The sequence below is a fragment of the Notamacropus eugenii genome, chromosome 3, assembly GCF_028372415.1.
Source record: "Notamacropus eugenii isolate mMacEug1 chromosome 3, mMacEug1.pri_v2, whole genome shotgun sequence".
Taxonomy (NCBI): Eukaryota; Metazoa; Chordata; class Mammalia; order Diprotodontia; family Macropodidae; genus Notamacropus; species Notamacropus eugenii.
Genome location: NC_092874.1, coordinates 290,712,748 through 290,734,115, shown reverse-complemented (window position 1 = coordinate 290,734,115; position 21,368 = coordinate 290,712,748). Strand labels below are relative to the sequence as shown.

The window sequence follows — 21,368 nt, the reverse complement described above, 5'->3', positions numbered from 1 at the left end:
TCACAGTAAGACATAAGAGAAGCCAACTTGTGGATGACACAGGAGCCTTATGCTTATACATCATGAATGTTTTCTTTAAGAAAAAATAATTAAGCGACACTGGATGTGGCAAATACAAAACAACATCCCCCTAAAATGCTATGAATTCTATTGTAGCTGATAGAAATGGACACATTACCTTTGTGGGACTCATTTCTGAATTAACTACCAATGTATAGTCAGACCACTAAGTTTTAGAGTAAAGTTCCAAATTAACACAAAAATAAAAGAAAATGAAAAAAATAATGTTATATACACTAACACAACTCCAACATGACATTTAAACAAGTTGTTGATTACAAAAAAGGGAAGGCTCATGGGATAGAAAGCTGAAAGCAATGAGTTCATGCCCTGTCTCTGATACTCACTGTCTACGTGGACTTTGGCAATTCTCTTAACCCCTCCATGCCTAAATCAACTCTCTAAGGGAGTAAATGCTGATAGGAGGTGAGTTTTCTTCTCCAAGAACTCTACACCAGGGAAACATCAGGTCTAGTAAATCCGTTTTCCTCCCTGCCTCCCTCTTCCCCAAAAAAAAATGCCAAAAGTTTTTTAAATTAAGTTAAGAAAATGATATTGACACTGATTGAAAAAAAATGATATAAATCAGTGGCCTTTGTGAATGACCAGAACGACCTTGAAACTTCCTTAGTCGACAGAATCTACTTGCCAAACACAGAGATATAGTTGCCAAGGGAAACAACAGTTTAGATTGGTTTTGTTAAAAGGTTTGCTTAAATCCTACAAAGATGAATAGTGGAAGATGGTGAGAAATGTCACCCCATGAAACAGAAACAGTAGAAGGGAAAGAAAAGGGAAAACTTAGTGAGAGACCCAACTCAGAATCAACATCCAGCAGACATTTTAGGATAAAACTGGAAGTAGGGCAACAAACAGATAAAAGATGGAAGAGATCTATAAAAGCCATAAAATCTTTTCACCATCAAGGACACTGGAATCATCTAACGTGATAATTTCAGATATGCTTCTTAAAACAGCCATTTAAAAAAGATGGAACAGGCAACTAACTGGTCCATATTAAATATATACAGAGTAGTACTGCTGAAGTCAGTACAGTTTTGGAGATGATAAGGGACCAGTTTTCAAGTTGTCTAAAAGAGGCAAGAAAACAAAGGTGTGGAAATAATCTCAAATCATATTATTACCCAAATCCTCCTCAGAAAAGGTTACTGAACAAATATCAATAACTAGCAACACGTGTGCCTACTTTCCCCATCTGTGTGCCATTTTTCTTAGAATAAGAAATTTTGTAGAATAAACTACATCTACATCAAGAGAATTCTTAATGAAGCTATTAGAAGGAAATGAGTAAGTTTTAGTAAGCCATATTCCACATGAGGCCCCATCTTAGTCATCACACATTTGTAGAGAATTTGAGATCACACTTTACTTTCTGTTTCTTAACTATAAAAAGCATTTGTTCCAATAGAATAAAATACTACTTCAAAAACTTGCCTGTGCCAATATTACTTTTTTAATGTTTATTTATTTATTTTTAGTTTTCAACATTCATTTCCACAGAATTTTGAGTTCCAAATTTTCTCCCTATCTCTCCCCTCCCCTATCCCATAATGCCTTGAATTCTGATTACCCCATCCACGAATCTGCCCTCCCTTCTATCACACCCTTCCCTTCCCTTATTCCCATCTTCTCTCTTTTCTTGTAGGGCAAGATAAATTTCTATACCCCATTACCTGTATGTCTTATTTCCCAGTTGTATGCAAAAACAATTCTCAACATTCATTCCTAAAACTTTGACTTCCAACTTCCTCCCTCCCCACCCATCCCCATTGAGAAGGCAAGGAATTCAATGTGGGCAATATAAGTGTAGTTTTGCAAAAGACTTCCATAATAGTCATGTTGTGTAAGACAAATTATATTTCCCTCCATTCTATCCTGTCCCCCATTTATTCTATTCTCTCTTTTGACCTTGTCCCTCCCCAAAAGTATTTACTTCTAATTACTCCCTCCTCCTATTTGCCCTCCCTTCTATCATACCCCTCACTCTACTTGTCCCCTTCTTCTCTACGTTCCTGTAGTTTAAGATAAGTCTCATGAGTTACAAATATTATCTTTCTATGTAGGAATGTAAACAGTTTAACTTTAGAAAGTCCCTTATGATTTCTCTTTCCTGTTTACCTTTTCATGCTTCTCTTGATCCTTGTGTTTGAAAGTCAAATTTTCTCTTCAGTTCTGGTTTTTTCATCAAGAATGCTTGAAAGTCCTCTATTTCATTGAAAGACCATTTTTCCCCTGAAGTATTATACTCAATTTTGCTGGGTAGGTGATTCTTGGTTTTAGTCCTACTTCCTTTGACTTCTGGAATATCATATTCCAAGTCCTTCAATCCCTTAATGTAGAAGATGCTAGATCTTGTGTTATCCTGATTGTATTTTCACAATACTCAAATTGTTTCTTTCTGGCTGCATGCAATATTTTCTCCTTGACCTGGGAACTCTGGAATTTGACTACATTATTCCTGGGAGTGTTTTCTTTTTGGATCTCTTTCAGGAGGTGATCAGTGGATTCTTTCAATATTTATTTTGCCCCCTGGTTCTAGATTATCAGGGCAGTTTTCCTTGATAATTTCACGGAAGATGATGTCTAGGCTCTTTTTTTATCATGGCTTTCAAGTAGTCCCATAATTTTTAACTTGTCTTTCCTGGATCTATTTTCCAGTTCAGTTATTTTTCCAATGAAATATTTCACATTGTCTTCCATTTTTTTCATTCTTTTGGTTTTGTTTTGTAATTTCTTGGTTTCTCATAAAGTCATTAGCTTTCATCTGCTCCATTCTCACTTTTAAAGAACTATTTTCTTCAGTAAGCTTTTGAACCTCCTTTTCCATTTAGCTAATTCTGCTTTTTAAAGCATTCTTTTCCTCATTGACTTTTTGAGCCTCTTTTGCCAATTGAGTTAGTCTATCTTTAAAGGTGTTATTTTCTTCAGCATTTTTTGGGTCTCCTTTAGAAAGCTGTCCACTCACTTTTCATGATTTTCTTGCATCTCTCTCATTTCTCTTCCCAACTTTTCCTCTACCTCTCTTAGTTGATTTCAAAATCCTTTTTTTGAGTTCTTCCATGACCTGAGACCATTATATATTTATTTTGGAGGTTTTGGAAGCCTTGACTTCCTCTGATGGTAAACATTGTTCTTCCTTATCCAAAAGAATGGAAGAAAATACCTGTTCACCAAGACAGTAACCTTCTACGGTCATATTTTTTTTCCTTTTTTTTGGACATTTTCCCAGCCAGTTACTTGACTTTTGAGTCTTTTGTCAAGAGGAGGGTATACTCTGGGGACTTGTAAGTTGTCAATTCCTCCAAGGTGGCACAATCAAGGGAGAGGAGTTTGCTCCTCTCCTGGCCTGCACACTAGTCTGAGAGCAACCAAAAACTTTTCTGCCCAGCAATCATAGACTCAGGAAGACACAGTTAAAAGTGGAAGGGACTTTCAAGGCCAACACCCTCATTTCCAAGGTGAGGAATATGAGACCCAGAGAAGTTAACTCATCTACAGTCATGTAGATCATAAGTATCTGAGGTGGGATTTGAACCCAGATCTTCTCTGAATCTGTTTAGAACTCAATCTTTTATTCCATGTTTCTTCACAGGAAAATTGATGATTATCTTAGCCTTCCCAACAGTTGCTTCCCACAGCTAAGAAAACACCTTAGTGGCTGAACAGAGCCCATGTGTTACCTAGAATCACCTCATCACTGTTTCCTGATGTGAGGTGATCTATTTCCCAAATAGTCCCTGAATCCTAGTGACTTGAAGAAGATCGGCCCATCTCAGCTTATTGGCTTTTTTTAGAGCCTGTCCTCAATACCATAACTAACTTTGCTGGACAAGAACAGGTACCCAAGATGCTTCAGAAGAAGCCAAAGTTTCCACTCAGCCAGGCCTCCAGTCTTGTTATTAGATCTCATTCCTAAATTTCAAAAGCTTCCCCCCTCCAGTGTCCTTAATGAGGTTAAAGAGTTTCTTTTTCCCCTCCTTCTTAATTACATTAACATCACATGACATCCTGTCATGCTGAATAATATTTAGCTTTCCTGGACACTAATCAATTCCATTCAACTTTCCTTGGCTTGTTTCAGGCAGACTCAAAGTTTATGCATACACCAAAGCCAGACAGACCTCTGAGATCCAGTCAGGTCACATCTTAGAGGTTCAGGATTCTTATTAGCTTGAGAAGACTATATCCTGTATTTTCCAATGGCTCCTTCCAGAGAGGCCATATAACCTTCAAGAAGAAGGTTGATGTAGTACATCAGAATGATGGGATCAAAGATTCAGAAACAGAAGACACCTTAGAAGCCATGAGTCCAACCCTATCATCTTACAGCTGAAGAATCTGAGCCTGAGAGGTTAAGTGACTTGTCCAAGGTGACAAAGATGGTTACAGAGTAAAGATTTAAACTCAAGTCTTCCTAATTCCAAGCCCAGCATTCCATATTCTCTGTACTACCTAACTGTCTCAAGTGATTTGCCCAAGGTCACATAGCTAGTAAGTAGTAGAGACTTATAGCAATGGAATTGGAGTTAAGAGCACCTGCACTCAAATCCTGCCCCAGATATTTACTAGCTATGTAGCCCTGAGCAAATCATTTAACCTCTCTGTTTTTTTCATCTTCCAATAAAATCAGTGTCCATTAACGTACCTTCCATCTCTGAATTGATGGTCCAATGATAGTATAAACTTGTGCTCATTGGAGTTGGAGTCGCACATGCTCATCCTAGTTTATCTGTGTCATTCTGAAGGTCAACAAAAGGGCTTTCTTCACAGCAACTCTGTAAGGTTGCTAATGCAAGTATTGTAAGGAGGTTTTCATGAAGAACCAGAGAGCAGAATGATATCTAAAGTAATAAACCTCTGCTTATTTACTTTGCTTGTTTGTTCATTCACTCATTCATTTATTCATTTTTTTATAAGCCTGTGATGTCATCACTACTGAAAACCATTGGTGAGGAATTCCCTCAACCAGGGCAGGTTGGCCCCTTCTCTGCAACTTATAGACATAAGGAAGTGTCCAAGTCACTGAGACATTAAAAGTCTTGCCCAACATCACACAGTTAAGATATGGCAGAGACAGAGCTTAAACGTAGGCCTTCCTGATTCCAAGGCCACCTCTCTATCCACTAGGTCATATTACATCTCAGGTCTTCATTATAATGTGCTTAAGTCACATGAGGGAAAGCTCAAGATCTAAAATGAGATACCAGAGCCCAAGGGCAACAGGAGTATGAAGGTGGGGACTAAGCAGGGATAAATGAGGGGAGAAGGCAGGGTTAGATATAGGAAGGAGGATGTAGTCAGATATTAGTTGATGGAGCTTGGGGATTTCCAAAATCTTCGGTGTGTTGTTTTCAAGTCATGTTCAGAAAGGTGATGGAGTTCAATGGTGGTCCTTCAGAGTTACCATCCTCAGATTTAGCATAAACTGCTCCTGCTAAGCTTTCATCATCTCTTGTTATGTGTTGAGATGCCTGGGTCCTTATTCTCTTCCCAAGAAAGCCAGCTCAATTTTTCTCTACCAGGCATGGTCTTTTCATGGAGATGTGGTTCCAATCCACGTTCCCCCTCAACTCAGCTCACCTAAATGTTTAGGACAAGAGTTCTTTTTTTTGTATCATGGGCCACTTTGGCAGTCCCATGAAGCTTATGGACCCCTCTTTTTAGAAAAAAACATGTTGACAAATGCATAAAACACATAGAATTATGAAGGAGACTCATTATATTGAAATACAGTTACTAAAATACATATTTTTAAAAATTCAGTCCAACCTCACCACTTTGTGTATCATTGACTAAAAGCTGGAAGGAATCCCAAAGGGTACATAGTCTAAAGCTTTCATTTACAGATGGGGAAACTGAGGTTTGGGGAGATAAATTCGCTTGCTCAAGGTCACAAAGGCAGTAATTACCAGCATGTCTCCTAAAATGTGGTGCTCAGAAATGCTGCCATCTACTAAATGAGGTCTCCCTCCTACAGAATGTGGAAAGCCTTTTAGCATCCATAGGTGCTATATAGCCTAAGATTTAATTCACTTCTTGCCTTCAGTCTTAGGATGCTACAGGATGCTTTGCCCATATCTGATTATTTCACTTCTAGTTGTGTACCTTCCCTGCTCCAAGGGAGAGTAGAGAGCAAAGAACTTGACCTACTAATTATGAAAGTAGGGTTCTCATTCTCAGATTTGTTTGATCAGAATGACCTCCATTTAGACACTCCTGTGACATGACCAAGACAGTCTAAGGATACCTTAATCAGATTAAAAATAGAGCCTGAAGGAGGAATACATAAGTTCTCTCTGGCATCTGTCCACTGGCCAGTGCCTGTGGCAGGGTTCTTCACACTGATTGCTTTGGGAAATATGCTTCATGAAATGAGAATTCCTAAGATGAGAGGTCAGGAGCTTAGAGTAAATTCAATTCAGCAGTATTTATTAGTTAGTCAGTTGGTTGGTATCCTTCATTCTCGAAGAGGTCCAAAATGATATCACTACATCAGAGTCAAGGTACAGCATGTCCAGCTGTGACTGATCAGACCAATACAAGCTCAGAAAGGTTTTACCACAGGACAGGCACAAATCATCCACATGAATGTCTGGAGTGAAGATGTCTCAATATTTATTAAGCACTTCCTGCATACCAGACACCATTCTAAATTGTTGTTTGCCCTTCATTCACAAAGAGGACCATAACATCAGGAAGATGATGTTGTGACTTGCCAGTGAACTGGAGTTAAGTGAGGGAGGGCTGTGCAAGGTCACAAGCCTCACTTTCTCCTCCAAAGTCATTTGAGTCCAGTGGCCATGTATTGATCAGGATAACTGGAGATGGCCCCAGATGCCACCATTCTAGGTACTGGGTACAGAAAGAGAAACATCAAAAAGGTCTTGCTCTTCAAGGTGTTTGCAATCTACTGAGGAAATAAGGCATGTCAGCAGATATTTTTGTCCATGATAATTTGAGGAGGAAGGCGAGAGACCACACATGACCATGAGGCTTATTGAAGGCTTCCTGTAAGAGTTGGCATGCATGATGAACCTCGAAAGAAACAAAATCTTCAAATCGGAAAGCCAGAAGGGACCTCAGCAGTCATCCTCACCATTACCTTCTAAGTAGGAATTCCCACTATAACATTCCAGGCATGAGCACATTGAGATAGAGATGGAATGTCATGGACTAGAAACAAGTTAGTTAAGTTCAGATGAACAGTCTCATATCCGAAGGACAATTATGGCAATTAGGCTGGAAGGGTAATTTTAGAGATGAATTGGAAAGGAGCCTACATTGTAGGGGAGGCCCAATATGACATGCACATTAACGGGACTCAGCAAGACTGATAGGCATCCTGTGCTGTAGTTTTCTTTGTTATTTTCTTTCTTTACTTTTTCATTCATTCATTCTTTCATTATTGATTTATTTATTTGTACCAGGCCTGTGGTTTCCTGGGTATAGGAAACTCCTTATGAAGATACTTCCACACAAATAGGCGTTTTCTCCATAATAAGTAGTCTTATTTGTATGCAATAATAACGCCAACTCACATTTATTTGTATAGGGTTTTATGGGCATTGCACCTCTAGTGAGGGAAGCAGAGTGAAAACCCCAGGCTTGATATTTATTAGTGGCATGACTTTGGGTAAGTATTTAAGATCTCTGGCCTCAGTTTCTTACTTGTCAAAAGAAAGGGTTGGATTAAATGGTCCCCAAGATCCCTTTCAATTCTAAAATCTATGCCCAGGTTTTCTTGTCATTTTCAATCCCTGTATCTCAGCTTTTTCCAAAATAAGGCAAGGGGGAATGACTCAGTGTCTCTGAGGTCTTTTCGTCCCAACTCTAAGACAGGCTATATATGTGGAAAATGCCTTGAAAACCTATTCTATTCTTACTAGTAAGTCCAGTGACAGTTGCAAAGGTCATCTCTTTACCTAAGTCCTCACCAATGTCTAAAAATTCTAAAAGCCACTGAATATATTTTAGTTTCCTCACCTGTAAAATGGGGATATGAAGATGGCTATTGTCTCTGCCTCCCAGAATCCATAGGATTATAGTCATGAAGATAGAAGGAATCTTAGTGAACTTTCTAGTCTAAATTATTCATTTTAAAGATGAGGAAACTGAGGCACGGTGAAGCAAAATATCTTGCCCTGGGTCAAAGAGTTGATATGTGTCTAGATTTTATCTTAGGTCCTCCTAATTCCAAGTACAAGGCTCTCACCACTAAGTATTCAAGCAAATTCATTTGAGACTTCCCTGTATTTGCCAAGAATGTCATTGTGCCTTCCTCTTTCACCAGTCTCTGATCCACTTTCCCAGCTTCTATCCCTTCTTGTGAAATATGCATTTCAGTCTGGAGTCCAGCCCCTTGAACTCCCCACCACAAACACAAGTGGAACAGAGACATCCTGGACAGGAACAAAGTCCTGATCCACCCATTGCCGACTCCCCTCCCTGAACTTCAAGCTGAGACCCACCTGCCAGGCTCACCTGTCCTCCTGGTTGGTATGTGTGGCTCTTGGCTAGGGTAGGCCAAGGTTGTGGAGTACAGCTCAGCAGCTGCCTCAGCACTTGGCAGGCACCCACCACCTCAGCAGAGATGTGGTTCCAGCTGTCTGGGAGTGACATTCTGCCTGTGTGTAATTATTTTAATGGATGCTTCCCAACCTCTATGAATCTTGACTGGCAAGTGCTCCCAGGAGATTTTTTTTGTTCCTTCTCCTACTTAGAAGGCATAAGAGAAAACCCTCCAAAGTCTTTATTTGTAAAATGCTCATTTCTTTTCCAAAATAGACACCATGACATTCCTTGATCCTGAAGATCATAGGATCATAGATTTAGATTTGGAGGGGACCCTATAGGCCGTCCCAGTCCACACATACACACCCATTTTATAAATGAGAAAACTGAGGCCCCAAAAGTTTAACATATTTGCACAAAGTCTCCCTGCTAAAGAGTATCTGACACAGGATTTGAACCCAAGTCTTCCAGACTCCAAGTCCAACGCTCTATCATGCTGTCCCTCAAAGAGATGAGAAGTGATTACATTGCCTTCATTCTCCTGAGCCCTGATTGAGAACTTCCTTTGAGGTACTCTTCCTAACAGGATGAGAGGAAGGAATGGAAAGAGAAGGGCAGGGAAGGGAAGGGAAGGAAAGAAAAGGAAAGGAAAGGAAGAAAAGAAAGGAAGGAAGGAAAGAGGAAAAAAGGGAAGAAGGAAGAAAGGAAGAAAAGGAAAGAGGGAAGGAGGAAGGAGAGAAGGGAGGAAGAGGGAAGAAAGTAATCAGTACATATAGATTGCTTTTGTCCAATATGTTTCTAATCTACCTTCCTATCTTTTCTTCAGATTATTAGCCCTTTACAGACTCTAGTCTATCTAGACCAGAACAGTCACTTTCCTATTTTCAGCATTCCAACTCCTATAGTTCATCCCCCATTTTTGAAATCCATTCATTCTAAAAACATTTTAAGCACTTAGTATGTTTCATGCTTTAGAGACAAGAAAAAAATTAAACAACTCTTGTGAGTGTGTCTCCCATGATGATTTACATATAATCAGCACATGATAAGCATCCACAGTATGTCAGTGCCATCCAGGACCTCACCAGTAGCTCAGCCTTCATTCAGCCCTGGTCAGAATGAGCAGCATGTTTTGGGATCAGGGTCCCCGGTGATTTTCTCTGCAGTTCAGACTTTGATTTCGAGAATAGGCACTAAAGCTTTACCTGTTATTTATGTCCTTCCTGCAGCAGTGCAGCAGGGTGTAGTGAGTAGAGATCCAGCCTCAAAACCAGGAAGATCTGGGTGCGAGTCTTGTTTCTAACCCATGACCCCTCACACCCTTCCCACTCCCCAATTCTCCAAGGCTGTAAATTGCACAGAAGGTGACAGCCTGCATTGGTAGAAAAAATTTTCTTACCAGGTAATTCCCTATACTGGTGAAATTGCAAGCCCAACAGCTGTTGCTAAGCTCTTTCCCTCAGATACAACTTGTGTGACTTAAAGATTGAAAATATGAACAGAACACTTATAAACAAAATAGGACAAAGGGCAGTAAATGGAAGTAGGGAAATCATTGTCACCAAGTACTTTGGAGGAGTGAACTGCTGCAAATAAGCCCTGAAATTTGACTCTCCAATTCCTAACAGCAAAGACAAAAGGGGAGATGCATCAGCTTCTAGAGGTCTCATCCTCTGAATGAAAGAAGCATGAACATTCTCCTCAAGAGAGAAATTGTTTCCTAGGACTGGATTCTGGGGGAATTTATTCTGCAATTCTTAATGTCAGGGATTTGGGGTAATATAACAGATTGTGGCAACCCAAAGAAATTTTTCTATAGTGCATTAAGCTTTGGACTGTCAGGCAAGAAATCCTGGGTTTAGCTTAGAACCTTATGAGTGACTACAGATAATTCATTAGACTCTCGAGAGAATCTCAATTTCTCCATTGGCAAACTAGGGACTAAAATTTATAGTATCTCTAATGGTTGCTGTGAGGAAAACACCATCAATTTCAAATGATCTTTAAGTATGTGAACTGAACTTATTATTATTATCAGTCAGTCAACACCCATGTAAACAAAGGCTTACTATATCCATGGTGCATCCTGTGCTGGGCATGGTGCTACCCAACTAGGATCCTAAGAAAGACATAAATGATGATGGACCTGGCTCTGGAAGCAGGGAATCTACTCAGATTCTACCTTCATATGGTCTTAAGCAGGCTTCTTAACCTCACTGGACCTCAATTTTCTGTTCTGTAAAATAGGGTGAGTTAGACTAGATGATCTCCAAGGTCTATTCCAATTCTTCTGTGGTTTTGTGCTTATTCTTATTTTAAATCTATGAGCCTAGGCATCAGTGCAAGGAAGTGATTGCCAAGGACTAGAGAGTAGAAGGGAATGTGATGCAATGGATACAGTGCTGGACTCCATGCCAGAGAGCCTGGTTTCTGCCAGATGCTTAATTTTCTGACCTTCGGAAGATAACCAGTCTTCTTGGTGATCCAGTTTGCCCATCTGTAGAAGAAGAGGATTCACTTCGATGATCTCTGAGTTCTCTTTTACCCCAATAGTCTAAAATTCTGAGTGTCTTATGGGATTAAGAATTTACTTCTAAATCCCTCCTTTTAATTTCCCCTTGCTCTCACAATTTCTCTTGCCCATTTCTCCCAAATCCCGCTCTCTAGAACTCAACATACTGTAGAACAGTAGAACTGCCCAGAAGGATGTAGGGGATGGAGCTTCCCCTGCAAATTGATGAGTTGTGATTTCCCAGAAGACACAGGACTTGTTTTTCATGATTAGCATTTCTGATGAAAGCTTTAATAGCCTTTATTAAAATAAAACATCATTCTGCATTAAATCTGATTATTTTATGGGTATATGTAACCTATATACATAGGACAACCTGCTTTGCCAACTTTATTTTACACATTAAAAAACCAAACCCTAAGAATCAGATCCTACATAATTGTTTGTATCTTATCTACCTCATTAGCATGTGAGCAGAGAACTGTCCGCATTTTTTTTTTACTTCTATCCCTATCACTTAGCAGAGTGCTTTATACATAATAAGGGCTTACTCAATGTTTTTGTGTTTCACTCATTCCTTCATTTGTCAGAGAGAGGACCTGGCCTAAGGTTTTCCTGACTCCGAGGTGGCCTCTCACTATCCCATAACTGCCACTATTTATATTTAAGTGATTAATTTCAATGCATAATGAATCAAGATAATTCATCAGTCATTCCCTCGAAGTCTTCAACAAAATTGTCTGTTCATTATTATTCACTTTCCCTCTTCTGTGATCATCGTTAATACACATTCCTTTCTTCCAGATCTGCCCTTTTTTTTTTGCTTTGTATTGCTTTGTAGAAGTCTCTTCAGATTTCCCTGTATCTCTAACTTTCTAGCTTTAATTGCAGTATAACATTTGATTACATTCATTTCCTACCTTTCTTTGTTAGCTGATACCATCGTATCTTGTTGGTCACCTAGGTTGTTTCCAGTTATTTGAGGGGATTACATATACATGGCATATGTACTCACCTAGAAAATATGTTTGCATCCCCTTATGACTGGGTCAAAGGATTCGTTGACTGTAGGCATCTCTCACTCTATTTACAAGGATCCTTGGTCTCTAGTTATTCCTGTCTCAATGCCCAACTATCCTGATGCTCCCCTCACCTAGAACGCTCTCCCTTAGCTATTGTTTCTATCCAGATAATAGAAATAGCAACAAACAACTAGTTTTTATATAGCACTTTAAGGTTTGTGAAGTGTTTGACAAATATCCTGTTATTCTCACCACACTTAGGGGTAGGATCTATTGTTAGCCCCATTTTACCAATAAAATGACTGAGGCAGAGAGAGTTGAAGTCACTTGCCCAAGGTCAAAGAGTCCTAGCTACCTAAAGACCCAACTTAAATCTTACTTTTTCCTCCATGAAGCCCTTTCAGATGACTCCAAGTGCATTTGGAGCCTCTGCAGATTCTGCTGCCTGTATCATCTATACCACTGAATTCCTCACTTCCAGTCAATCTGTGATTTCACTGATATAGGTAGCACCACACAAGGAGCTCCACCCCCCACACCAACCACTGCAGATAGGCTTTCCTCTGCAACTTGTCAGATGGATCATTGAAAGGTTAAGCAAAAGGTTACACAACCAGTGTGCCTGTCAGAGGGGAATTAGATTCCAGTCTCTGAAGCTGAAGCCAGTTCTCTGGCCAAAACACCACCCTATTTCTCCCTCTTGTGAGTTTCTTGTCTCCCTAGCAATACTGAAAGCTTCTTTGGGAGCAAGAATCTTCTACCTCGTTGCCCTTCATGGAATTCACAAAACTGTTAAATCTTTCTTGGTCAATGAAAAGGGACAAAGATGGTGGCTGAGGTCTATGAAGATACATAACATGACAATTTTGTCTTCCCACTTTCCAGGTGATCCACTGGAATTCCCCAAAGAAACTCCGTGTGAAGAACAAACATGTTGAGTTCTTCCGAAACCTGTACCTGACATTTCTGGAGTATGATGGGAATCTGCTGAGGCGTGAGCTGTTTGGCTGTCCCAGTGAGGCTGATGTCAACAGTGAAAACGTAAGTGGGGCTGGCAAAGGTCATTTTCCTTTCCAAGCACTCGAGAAACCAAGTTGCCACAAAACTGAATTCAGCTCTATGTTTAAGAAAAAGCAAAAAAAAAGAACAAAATTTCCTAATTATTGCCTATATCCCAAAGTAAAATGTGCTACCTTGGAAGGAAGCAGGGTCCTCTCTCAGATGTGTTCAAGAAAATGTGGAATGACTCCTTGTCAGGTATGTGGAAGAGGAGCAGGTGTACCTTGGAAGAGGTCCCTTCCAGCTCCCACATTTGATGATTCTAAGAAGTTGCAAAGATACAGATTAGTTATTAAATTTCAAAGGGCATTATCAATCCTGCTCATTTTGTTTCTATCCCTTTCTGCCATTTTTCCTTTTCTCTGTACTTTCAGTTAACTATTTCATTGTTGTTCTTTTTTACACATCTGATATTACCCTCTAAATTAGCCTTGCATCCTGACCCTGTAGAAGACTTCCTTTTTCTGTGGGGGTTGGGGGGGTGGAGAGGAGACAATCAAGATTAAGTGGCTTGCCCAGGGTCATACAGCTAGTAAATGTCTGCTGCTGGATTTGAGGACTCCAGGGCCAAAGCCTTATCCACTGCACCACCCAGCTACCCCTTTCTTTTTTAACACATATCTATACTCCAGCAAAACAAGTCAAAATAATGGCCTTAACAGTACTTATTTCATTCTGTCTCTCCAGTTCATCACCTCTCTCCAAATGGTGGGAAGTATCTTTGATCCTCAATCTTTCGAAATCCTGTTCTTCACTGCCTTAAAGAGAAGTCTAAGGTCTTTGAAAGTGGGTTTTCTTCCACTATTACTGTCATCATCCCATAAATTGTTCTCCCTGTCCCGTTCATTTCACTCAGTTTCAGCTCATATAACTCTTCCCTTGTTTCTGTGAATCTAACATATCTGTAATTTCTTACAGCACAATGATATTACATTCATTGACACTTGGCAATCTGTTCTGCGATTCCCCAACATGTCTTTTGTTTCATGTTTTATGCTACAGCCAAAAAAAAAAATAGGTTACTATACATGCTATTGTATATATGACTCTTTCCCTGCTGCCCTTGATACCCTTAAGATTTACACCTTGTATTAACGTAACTGGGTACAAATGTAGTGATTTTGGAGGCATAGTATGAATTGGGGAAGTAGTTATTATGTGCTTAATGTGTACCAACCACTGCCCTGCGGGGGAATGGGTAAGCAGAAAACACGTTGGGGTGGGGGAGGGGAGAGATGGAGAGAAAATTGGGAACTCAGAATCTTTTGGAAGTGAATGTTAAAAGCTAAAAATAAATTAATAGGAATAATAAAAAAGTAAAGAGACAAAAATGAAAGTTCCTGCCCCTGCAGAGCTTACATTTAATCAAGAAAACTCTATGGACACACATAATATACATACAAAATTTGTACAAAGTAATTTAGGGAGCACAAGAAGCTAGGGAGAGAAGGATCAGGGAAGTGCTCGTGGAGAAGATTTTTGTTATTGGAGCTTTGAAGGAAAGTAGAGATTCAGAGACTTGGAGATGATGGCTAAATTTCAGGCCCAGAGAACAGCCTGGAGACAAGAAATATAGTACTGTGAGTGAGGGACAGCGTGGAAGCCAGCTTGACTGAACTGATAAGTGTGTGACGGCTAAACCAGCAAAGGTGGGCTAGGGCTAGTTTGTGAAGATCTCTAAATGCCAAACAAAGGAGTTTATATCTTATCCTAGAGATGCTAGGGGGCCACTGCAATGTCTTGACCAAGGGGGAGGACATAGCCCTGTGCCTTGGTAGTATCAGTTGAGCAGTTAGATGAAAGACAGATCGGGAAGAAGAAAGATTTGATTAATTGTAGAACATTCATGAATCTGCATGAATGAATGACTCTCTGCATGAATGATGAAAATAGCTTCAAGCAAGGTCAAGATCTCTGGGGATTCAGTCTTACAAAAGAAAAGATCTGGCATGTAGATATCCATGTAGACCATGTACCGTGAGGCACGGGCTGTCCTAGGAGACACACCTTTCATGAGCTAAGAATTAGCTCATTATAGATAGAGGTGATTGACAGTAAGTAGGTAGGGAAAAAAGTGAATGGTTAGATGGTGCCATAGTGTATAGAGTGCTGGGCCTGGAGTCAGGAAGACCTGATTTCCAATCCGGCTTCGTATACTTACTAGTTGCATGACCCTAGGCAAGTTGCTTCACCTTGTTTGCCTCAGTTTCTTCATCTGTGAAATAAACTGTACAAGAAAATGGCAAACCACTCCAGTATCTTTGCCAAGTAAATCCTGAATAAGGTCATAGAGAGTTGGACATGATTGAAGTGACTGAACAAATAAAAGTAGAAACATAGACATGCAGATCGTTGGCTTATCTCTTCTACATTTTATAAAGACACTAGTAGCTTGACAACAAGTGACACTAGGACATCTATAAGAGAGAAAAAGCAGGTGTATTGCAATGCCAAATGCAGGCTGAAACTGCCATTGTGTAGGTAATATTGGTGGGACAATGTGATGATAGAGAGAGTAGGACATGAGCTACCACAATAGAGGTTTAACAAATACTTGGTTATTGATTTGCCTCTTCAATGAGGATTGGTTGAGCAGGTGGCAATGAGGTTACAGAATCAAACAATGATGGATCTTTCTTGGTCCAACCCCTTTCTTGCAATGAGAATTAGACAGGAGCTCAGAGAAATGGAATAACTTTCCCATGATCAGAGAGAAAATCAGGGACAGAGCCAGGGATAGTAACTGAATTACCAACTCCTCATTTGGGACAATTTTCACAAGCCTTAGCATGTGAGGAAAACTCAATAATATCCTCACATGTGTCACATTATTGCTCCATTGACCACCATCAAGCGAACTCTTCCTGTGGTGGTATTTTTCTTAAGGTGGAAGAGGGAAATCATGTTGACTCCCTTTGCCAAGTGGCCAGCCTTATGGGAACTTGCTTGGCTTGCTGTTTGGAAGCTCTAGAATCAGTCAAAACTCCATAACAATGATTCTTAGGTACTTGTGATTAAGGGCAATTAATAGATAAGACAGAGACAATGAACAGCTTGGATAAAAAGGGAGTGAACCAAGTAGCAATTTGAAATGATAACCAAAAATATGCATGTGAGTGAATGTGTGCGTGTGTGTGTGTGTGTGTGTGTGCCAGGCTTTTAAAAAGACCTTACCATCATCAGTAAATCCAAAAGGTTAAGCAGGATGCATAAGATCATAGAATTTAGAACTAGAAAAGGTCTTAAAAATCATTTAGACCAGTGATGTCAAACTCAAATTGAAATAGGGGTCACTAAATTATACATAAGGATCCCTGCAGGCTGCATATTGACCTAGAAAACTGCCCATGTTTATATATTTCCTTTATTTATTCGTATATCCACATACTAAAATCAGGAATTATATTTTAATGTAGTTGAGGCCGTACTCAAGAAGACTGTGGGCCATGTGTGGTCTGACATCTCTGATCTAGACCAGCCTTTCCAATTGTTAGAAGAGGTGCAGAGACATAAAAATGACTGGCCTCAGGTTACTCAACTCATAAGTAGTATCCCACAGGTTATCATTGGGAGAGCCAGGAAATAGATCCGTGTATATAGGTACAACCAATCAGTGAACACCATGGTGTGGCAATTAAAAAGTTCGAGAGATATAGTTTCTGGATAATTTAATTGTTTTGTTAACAACCATCACATTCATTAATAAAAGGATGGTCATTTAGCCCTCACTCTTAGATCAAAGACAATCATGGTGGGCGGGGTCAGGGCATAGATTTCTTTTGGAAGAGGAATGGCAATCAGCTCTGATTGGTTAACAATTAATGAGAGAAAGAATATTACAGTGAAGGACTAAGAATGACATCATGTCACCTTCCACCTTAGGCAGTCCATTCAAAGAATTTAGGTCCCACTCAAGTCCCTACAGAACACAATGGCTACTCCGTATGGGTGGGGTCTTGAACAAGAAAGTCAGTCCAGTCTCACCACCAGCAATGTCCTTAAAGTGACTGAACTTTTGAAAATCAGGACTTCAGAAAAAGGGGGAACTCTGGATCTCCCCAAAGCATTGGTTATTCATAATCATTTATCTCAATGGTAAAGCATTGGCAACTGAAGTGACCTTATTCAGCGTCTATCCAAGACAGCTGTCTTCTATGAGGGTGTTCTAGCCCTGCCCCCTCATCCCTCAGTTACACAGGTTTGTCTGTGAACTTAGGAACCAGAGGCCACAATGGTGCCTCTGTCAGCACTGGCACCTAAGGATCATTGGCCATGAAATTCCTCTGGGAGGCCAATGATGGAGCAAGATCTTAGCTTCAGTAAGCTGGCCCTGGCTAATGAGCGTGCAGCCAGTGAGCCTCTCTTGCCTCTTTCTGTGGTCATTACAGAGGTTTCTGGAGTGCCTATCTATTGCAGGCATTGCCCAGTGATCCTTTCTTAGTGTCAGTCTTTCAGGAGAATTTGGGGAGAAGAGAAAGTGTCAGTGCTCAGGTATCATTAGGCCTCAGAACCTTTTAGTTCCACAAAGTACTTCGAGGTGTGATGAAAACATTTTGTTTCTTTGATTCTGCTTAGTTCCCTCTCCCCAATCAGTGTTTATCATCGTTGGCCAGCTCTGAGTACCTGCTGGACCATTTTTCAAAAACTAAATGAAGCCTGTTCAGGAAGGCTTTTTCCACAGGAGAGCTTCAGATAAAAAGTCTGGTCATCTCAGACCATTAGTTCACCTTTCATTTAATGTCAGCAAGTGACTGCAACCAGTTCAGCATTCTGCAGAAGAATGGGGTTCACTTAAGAAGCAGCACTGGCCTGAACAGGGATTCCAAAGCCCTGGACATGAATTCTAGGTCTTCTGCTTACCATCTCTGTGACAACAAACAAATAACTTCCTTTTTGTGTACTTCAGTTTCCTTTTGTGTAAAGCAGAGCTAATCACTCTGATCTTGCCTGTATCATAGGATTTGGAAAGTTGTTGAAATTCTGCTCATCTGTTAAGTCCCAGTTAAATACCAGCTCCTCTCTGAAGTCTTTCCACCTGACCCTGATCTGAAATGATCTTTCTTTCCTTACACCCACATGTGGTCTTTTGCATTTCCCTCTCTCTTATTTGGGTTCCATTGGCATTGTATAGTGCATAGAGATCTGGGTTTGGAGTCATTAAAGTCCATCTCTGACACATAATGGTGGGGTCACCTTGCACAAGTTAATCTCTTAGTGCCCCCAGATGCTTCTTTAAGGTTGTAAGTTACAGTTCTGCATTGGTGAAGGGTATTTCCTCCCTAGGTTTTGCTACCATATATAAGAGGAAGCATGCCCTAGAGGATGGAGAACTGCCCTTTGATTCTGGAAGTCCAGGCTAGAGTTCAGTCTCTGACACATACAGGCAGTTGAGTGGCCCAGTGGAACAGTGCCAGATCTAGACTCAAGAAGCTCTGAGTTCAGATCCAACCACTGAAAGTCACTAGCTGTGTGACCCTGGGAAAGTCACAGACCTCTCAGCCTCATCTGTAAAATTAGGATAATCATGGTACCTATCCCCTAGGTTGTTACAATTATAAAATGAGATATCTGCAAAGCACATTGCAAACTTTAAAATGCTATATGAAATATTATTATCATGATCATTATTATTACACAGGCTACATGATCCCAAACAATTCTGTTGGCCTCTGAAAGCCTCACTTTCCTTACCTGTAAAAAGAGAATGAGAGTCAGCCAACAGAAACCAAGCTCTGATTCAGAAAGACCTCTAATACATATTGGCTGAGTGGTTCTGGACAAGTCATTTGACCCCTTGTGTATACTCAGTCCTTTCAGTCGTGTCTGACTCTTCATGATCCCATCTGGAGTTTTCTTAGCAAAGATACTGACATGGTTTGCCATTTCTTTCTCCAGCTTACTTTACATATGGGGAAACTGAGGCAAAAAGGGTTAAATGACTTGTCCAGGGTCACAAAGCTAGTGTCTGAGGCTAGATTTGAACTCAGGAACTTCAGGCTCACTGCTCTATCCCTTGTGCCTCCTAGCTGCCATTTAACCGCTTTGGCCATTCTTTTAAAATGCAGAGGTGGAAAGTGAGAAATAGATGATCTCTAAAGTTCAGTTCCTTCCCACCAGTGCCCAAGGGAACTCTAGGATACTCACTAGGTGCTCCTTACCCTAATCGTCTCACAGATATGATTAAATATATGTGTATTGAACTGGCAGAAGATGAAAACTATTGGAAGAATACAGGACAGGGCAGCTAGGTGGCACCGTAATGGATAGAGCACCAGCCTTGGAGTCCAAAGGACTTGAGTTCAAATTTGGCCTCAGATACTTACTTGCTCTGTGTCCCTTAGCCAGTCACTTAACACTGTTTGCCTCAGTTTCTTCATCTGTGAATATGAAATAGCAAAACACTCCAGTGTCTTTGCCAAGAAAATGCCAAATGGGGTCACAAAGAGCCAGACATGACTGAAAAAACCGACCAAATACACATGCGGCCAAGCACCAATCATTGCATTTATGTTGATTAGGCTGTTATTCCCATTCACTGGATCATCAGAACATAAAATTTATAACTGGAAGGGACCTGAGAACCTCACTAATCTAGCCCCATTATTTCACAAATGAAACAAACCAAAAACTCCAAGCCCCAAAGAATTGAAATGACTTTGCCAAAGTCGCACTAAGCATAGAATAAAGAGGACTGAGTTTGCAGCTGAAGGATCCAGGTTGAATCTCAGCTCAGCTATTTCATGCCAGTCTTTCCTTGGACAAGTCACCATACTTGTAGTGGTGTAGGGACTACTGCACTACTCATCTGGGCCTCAGTTTCCTCATCTGTAAAATGTATATTCACTTGACGTCTCTGGGTCTCATTGCTTGGATTCTGTGATCCAGAAGATTTTTGAAAGTGACAGAACTGGACCCTAGAACTCTGATTCCCAGGATGAGGCTCTTGCCCCTTACCACATCCAGCCTCCCATCTCTCCCCTTTGCAGCTTGTCTTTAGTATCTGCAGCACTAAAAGCCTGGGAGAAGAAGATACCATACCTCTGGAGTCAATTGAGTTATCCTCCCTCTCTTTCCTCTTGCTCACTCCCATCTCTGACATGTCACCTGATTAGTAGCAGGGCCAGAGATGGTGTTTGTAAAACATGGCCTTTGCGGGATAGCATCTCCTTGGGAAGTGAGCCACCTGGCCCTTTGCAGGGTGTCAAGTGTCATCTGGCTACACAAGCTAAGGGAAAAGGGGAACATCTTGGAACCAACCCAACGCCGGATGCTCCCAGCTTGTGGGAAGAAGTCATTACAGCTGCGACAGCTGCACAGATGGTGACCATTTTCAAAGAAAGACAATTAGGACAATAGCTTATTGGGTCTGGGAGGCAATGTGGTAGATGTGCATTGGGGGAGGGGCAGCTGTTTTTGCAGCACCATCTTTTTTTGTTGGTTAGTATTTTGTTTTTCCCCAACTATACATAAGAACATTTTTAACATTCATTTTTAAAACTTTGAGTCCCAAATTCTCACCTTTCCTCCCTCTCCACCCCACCCCCTCATTGAGAAGGCAAGCAATTCCATATAGGTTGTACATGTGTAGTCATGCAAAGCACATTTCCATATTAGTCATGTTGTGAAAGAAAACACAGACAAAAAAAATCAAGAAAAATAGAACAAGTTAAAAAAGGTATACTTCAGTCTGTATTCAGACACCATCAGTCCTTTCTTTGGAGGTGGATAACATTTTTCATCTTAAGTCCTTCAGAGTTGTCTTGGATCATTGTATTTCTAAGGATAACTAAGTCATTCACAACTGGTCATCTTACAGTGTTGCTATTACTTTGGGAATGAATGACAAAGTGTGTACTACTAGTGGAGGTACTTCCTTATTCCCATGTCTTTCATCCTTTTATTCCTATGTAGTGAACGGAATGATCCTTGGAAGAACTCTGACAGCCTAGATTCCTGTCCTAATTCCAACACCAATTCAGTTTGTGACCTTTAGGAAATCACCTCACTCCTCTGAGCCTTGATGTCCCCATCTAAAATGAGGATGTCTTGTAGCCGTACATTTAGAGCTGGAATAATAATTTTAATAATAACAACAAAAACGAAAGATAACATTTTATAGCATTTAAAGGTTTGCAAAGTGATATGTGTGTGTTGGTTGGTTGTTGTGCTTCTTTCTTGAAAAG

At 40.4% G+C, this 21,368-nt stretch overlaps 1 protein-coding gene across 2 annotated transcripts in view; it reads left to right on the top strand.

The window, feature by feature from the left end:
- Positions 1-21,368, top strand: part of LARGE1 (LARGE xylosyl- and glucuronyltransferase 1) — a 611,843-nt gene that overhangs the window by 529,088 nt on the left and 61,387 nt on the right. For both annotated transcript variants that reach the window (XM_072655854.1, XM_072655855.1), the window contains exon 10: positions 13,012-13,167. In XM_072655854.1, coding sequence (XP_072511955.1) covers positions 13,012-13,167 — 156 coding nt within the window. The remainder of the gene's footprint in view (positions 1-13,011; positions 13,168-21,368) is intronic.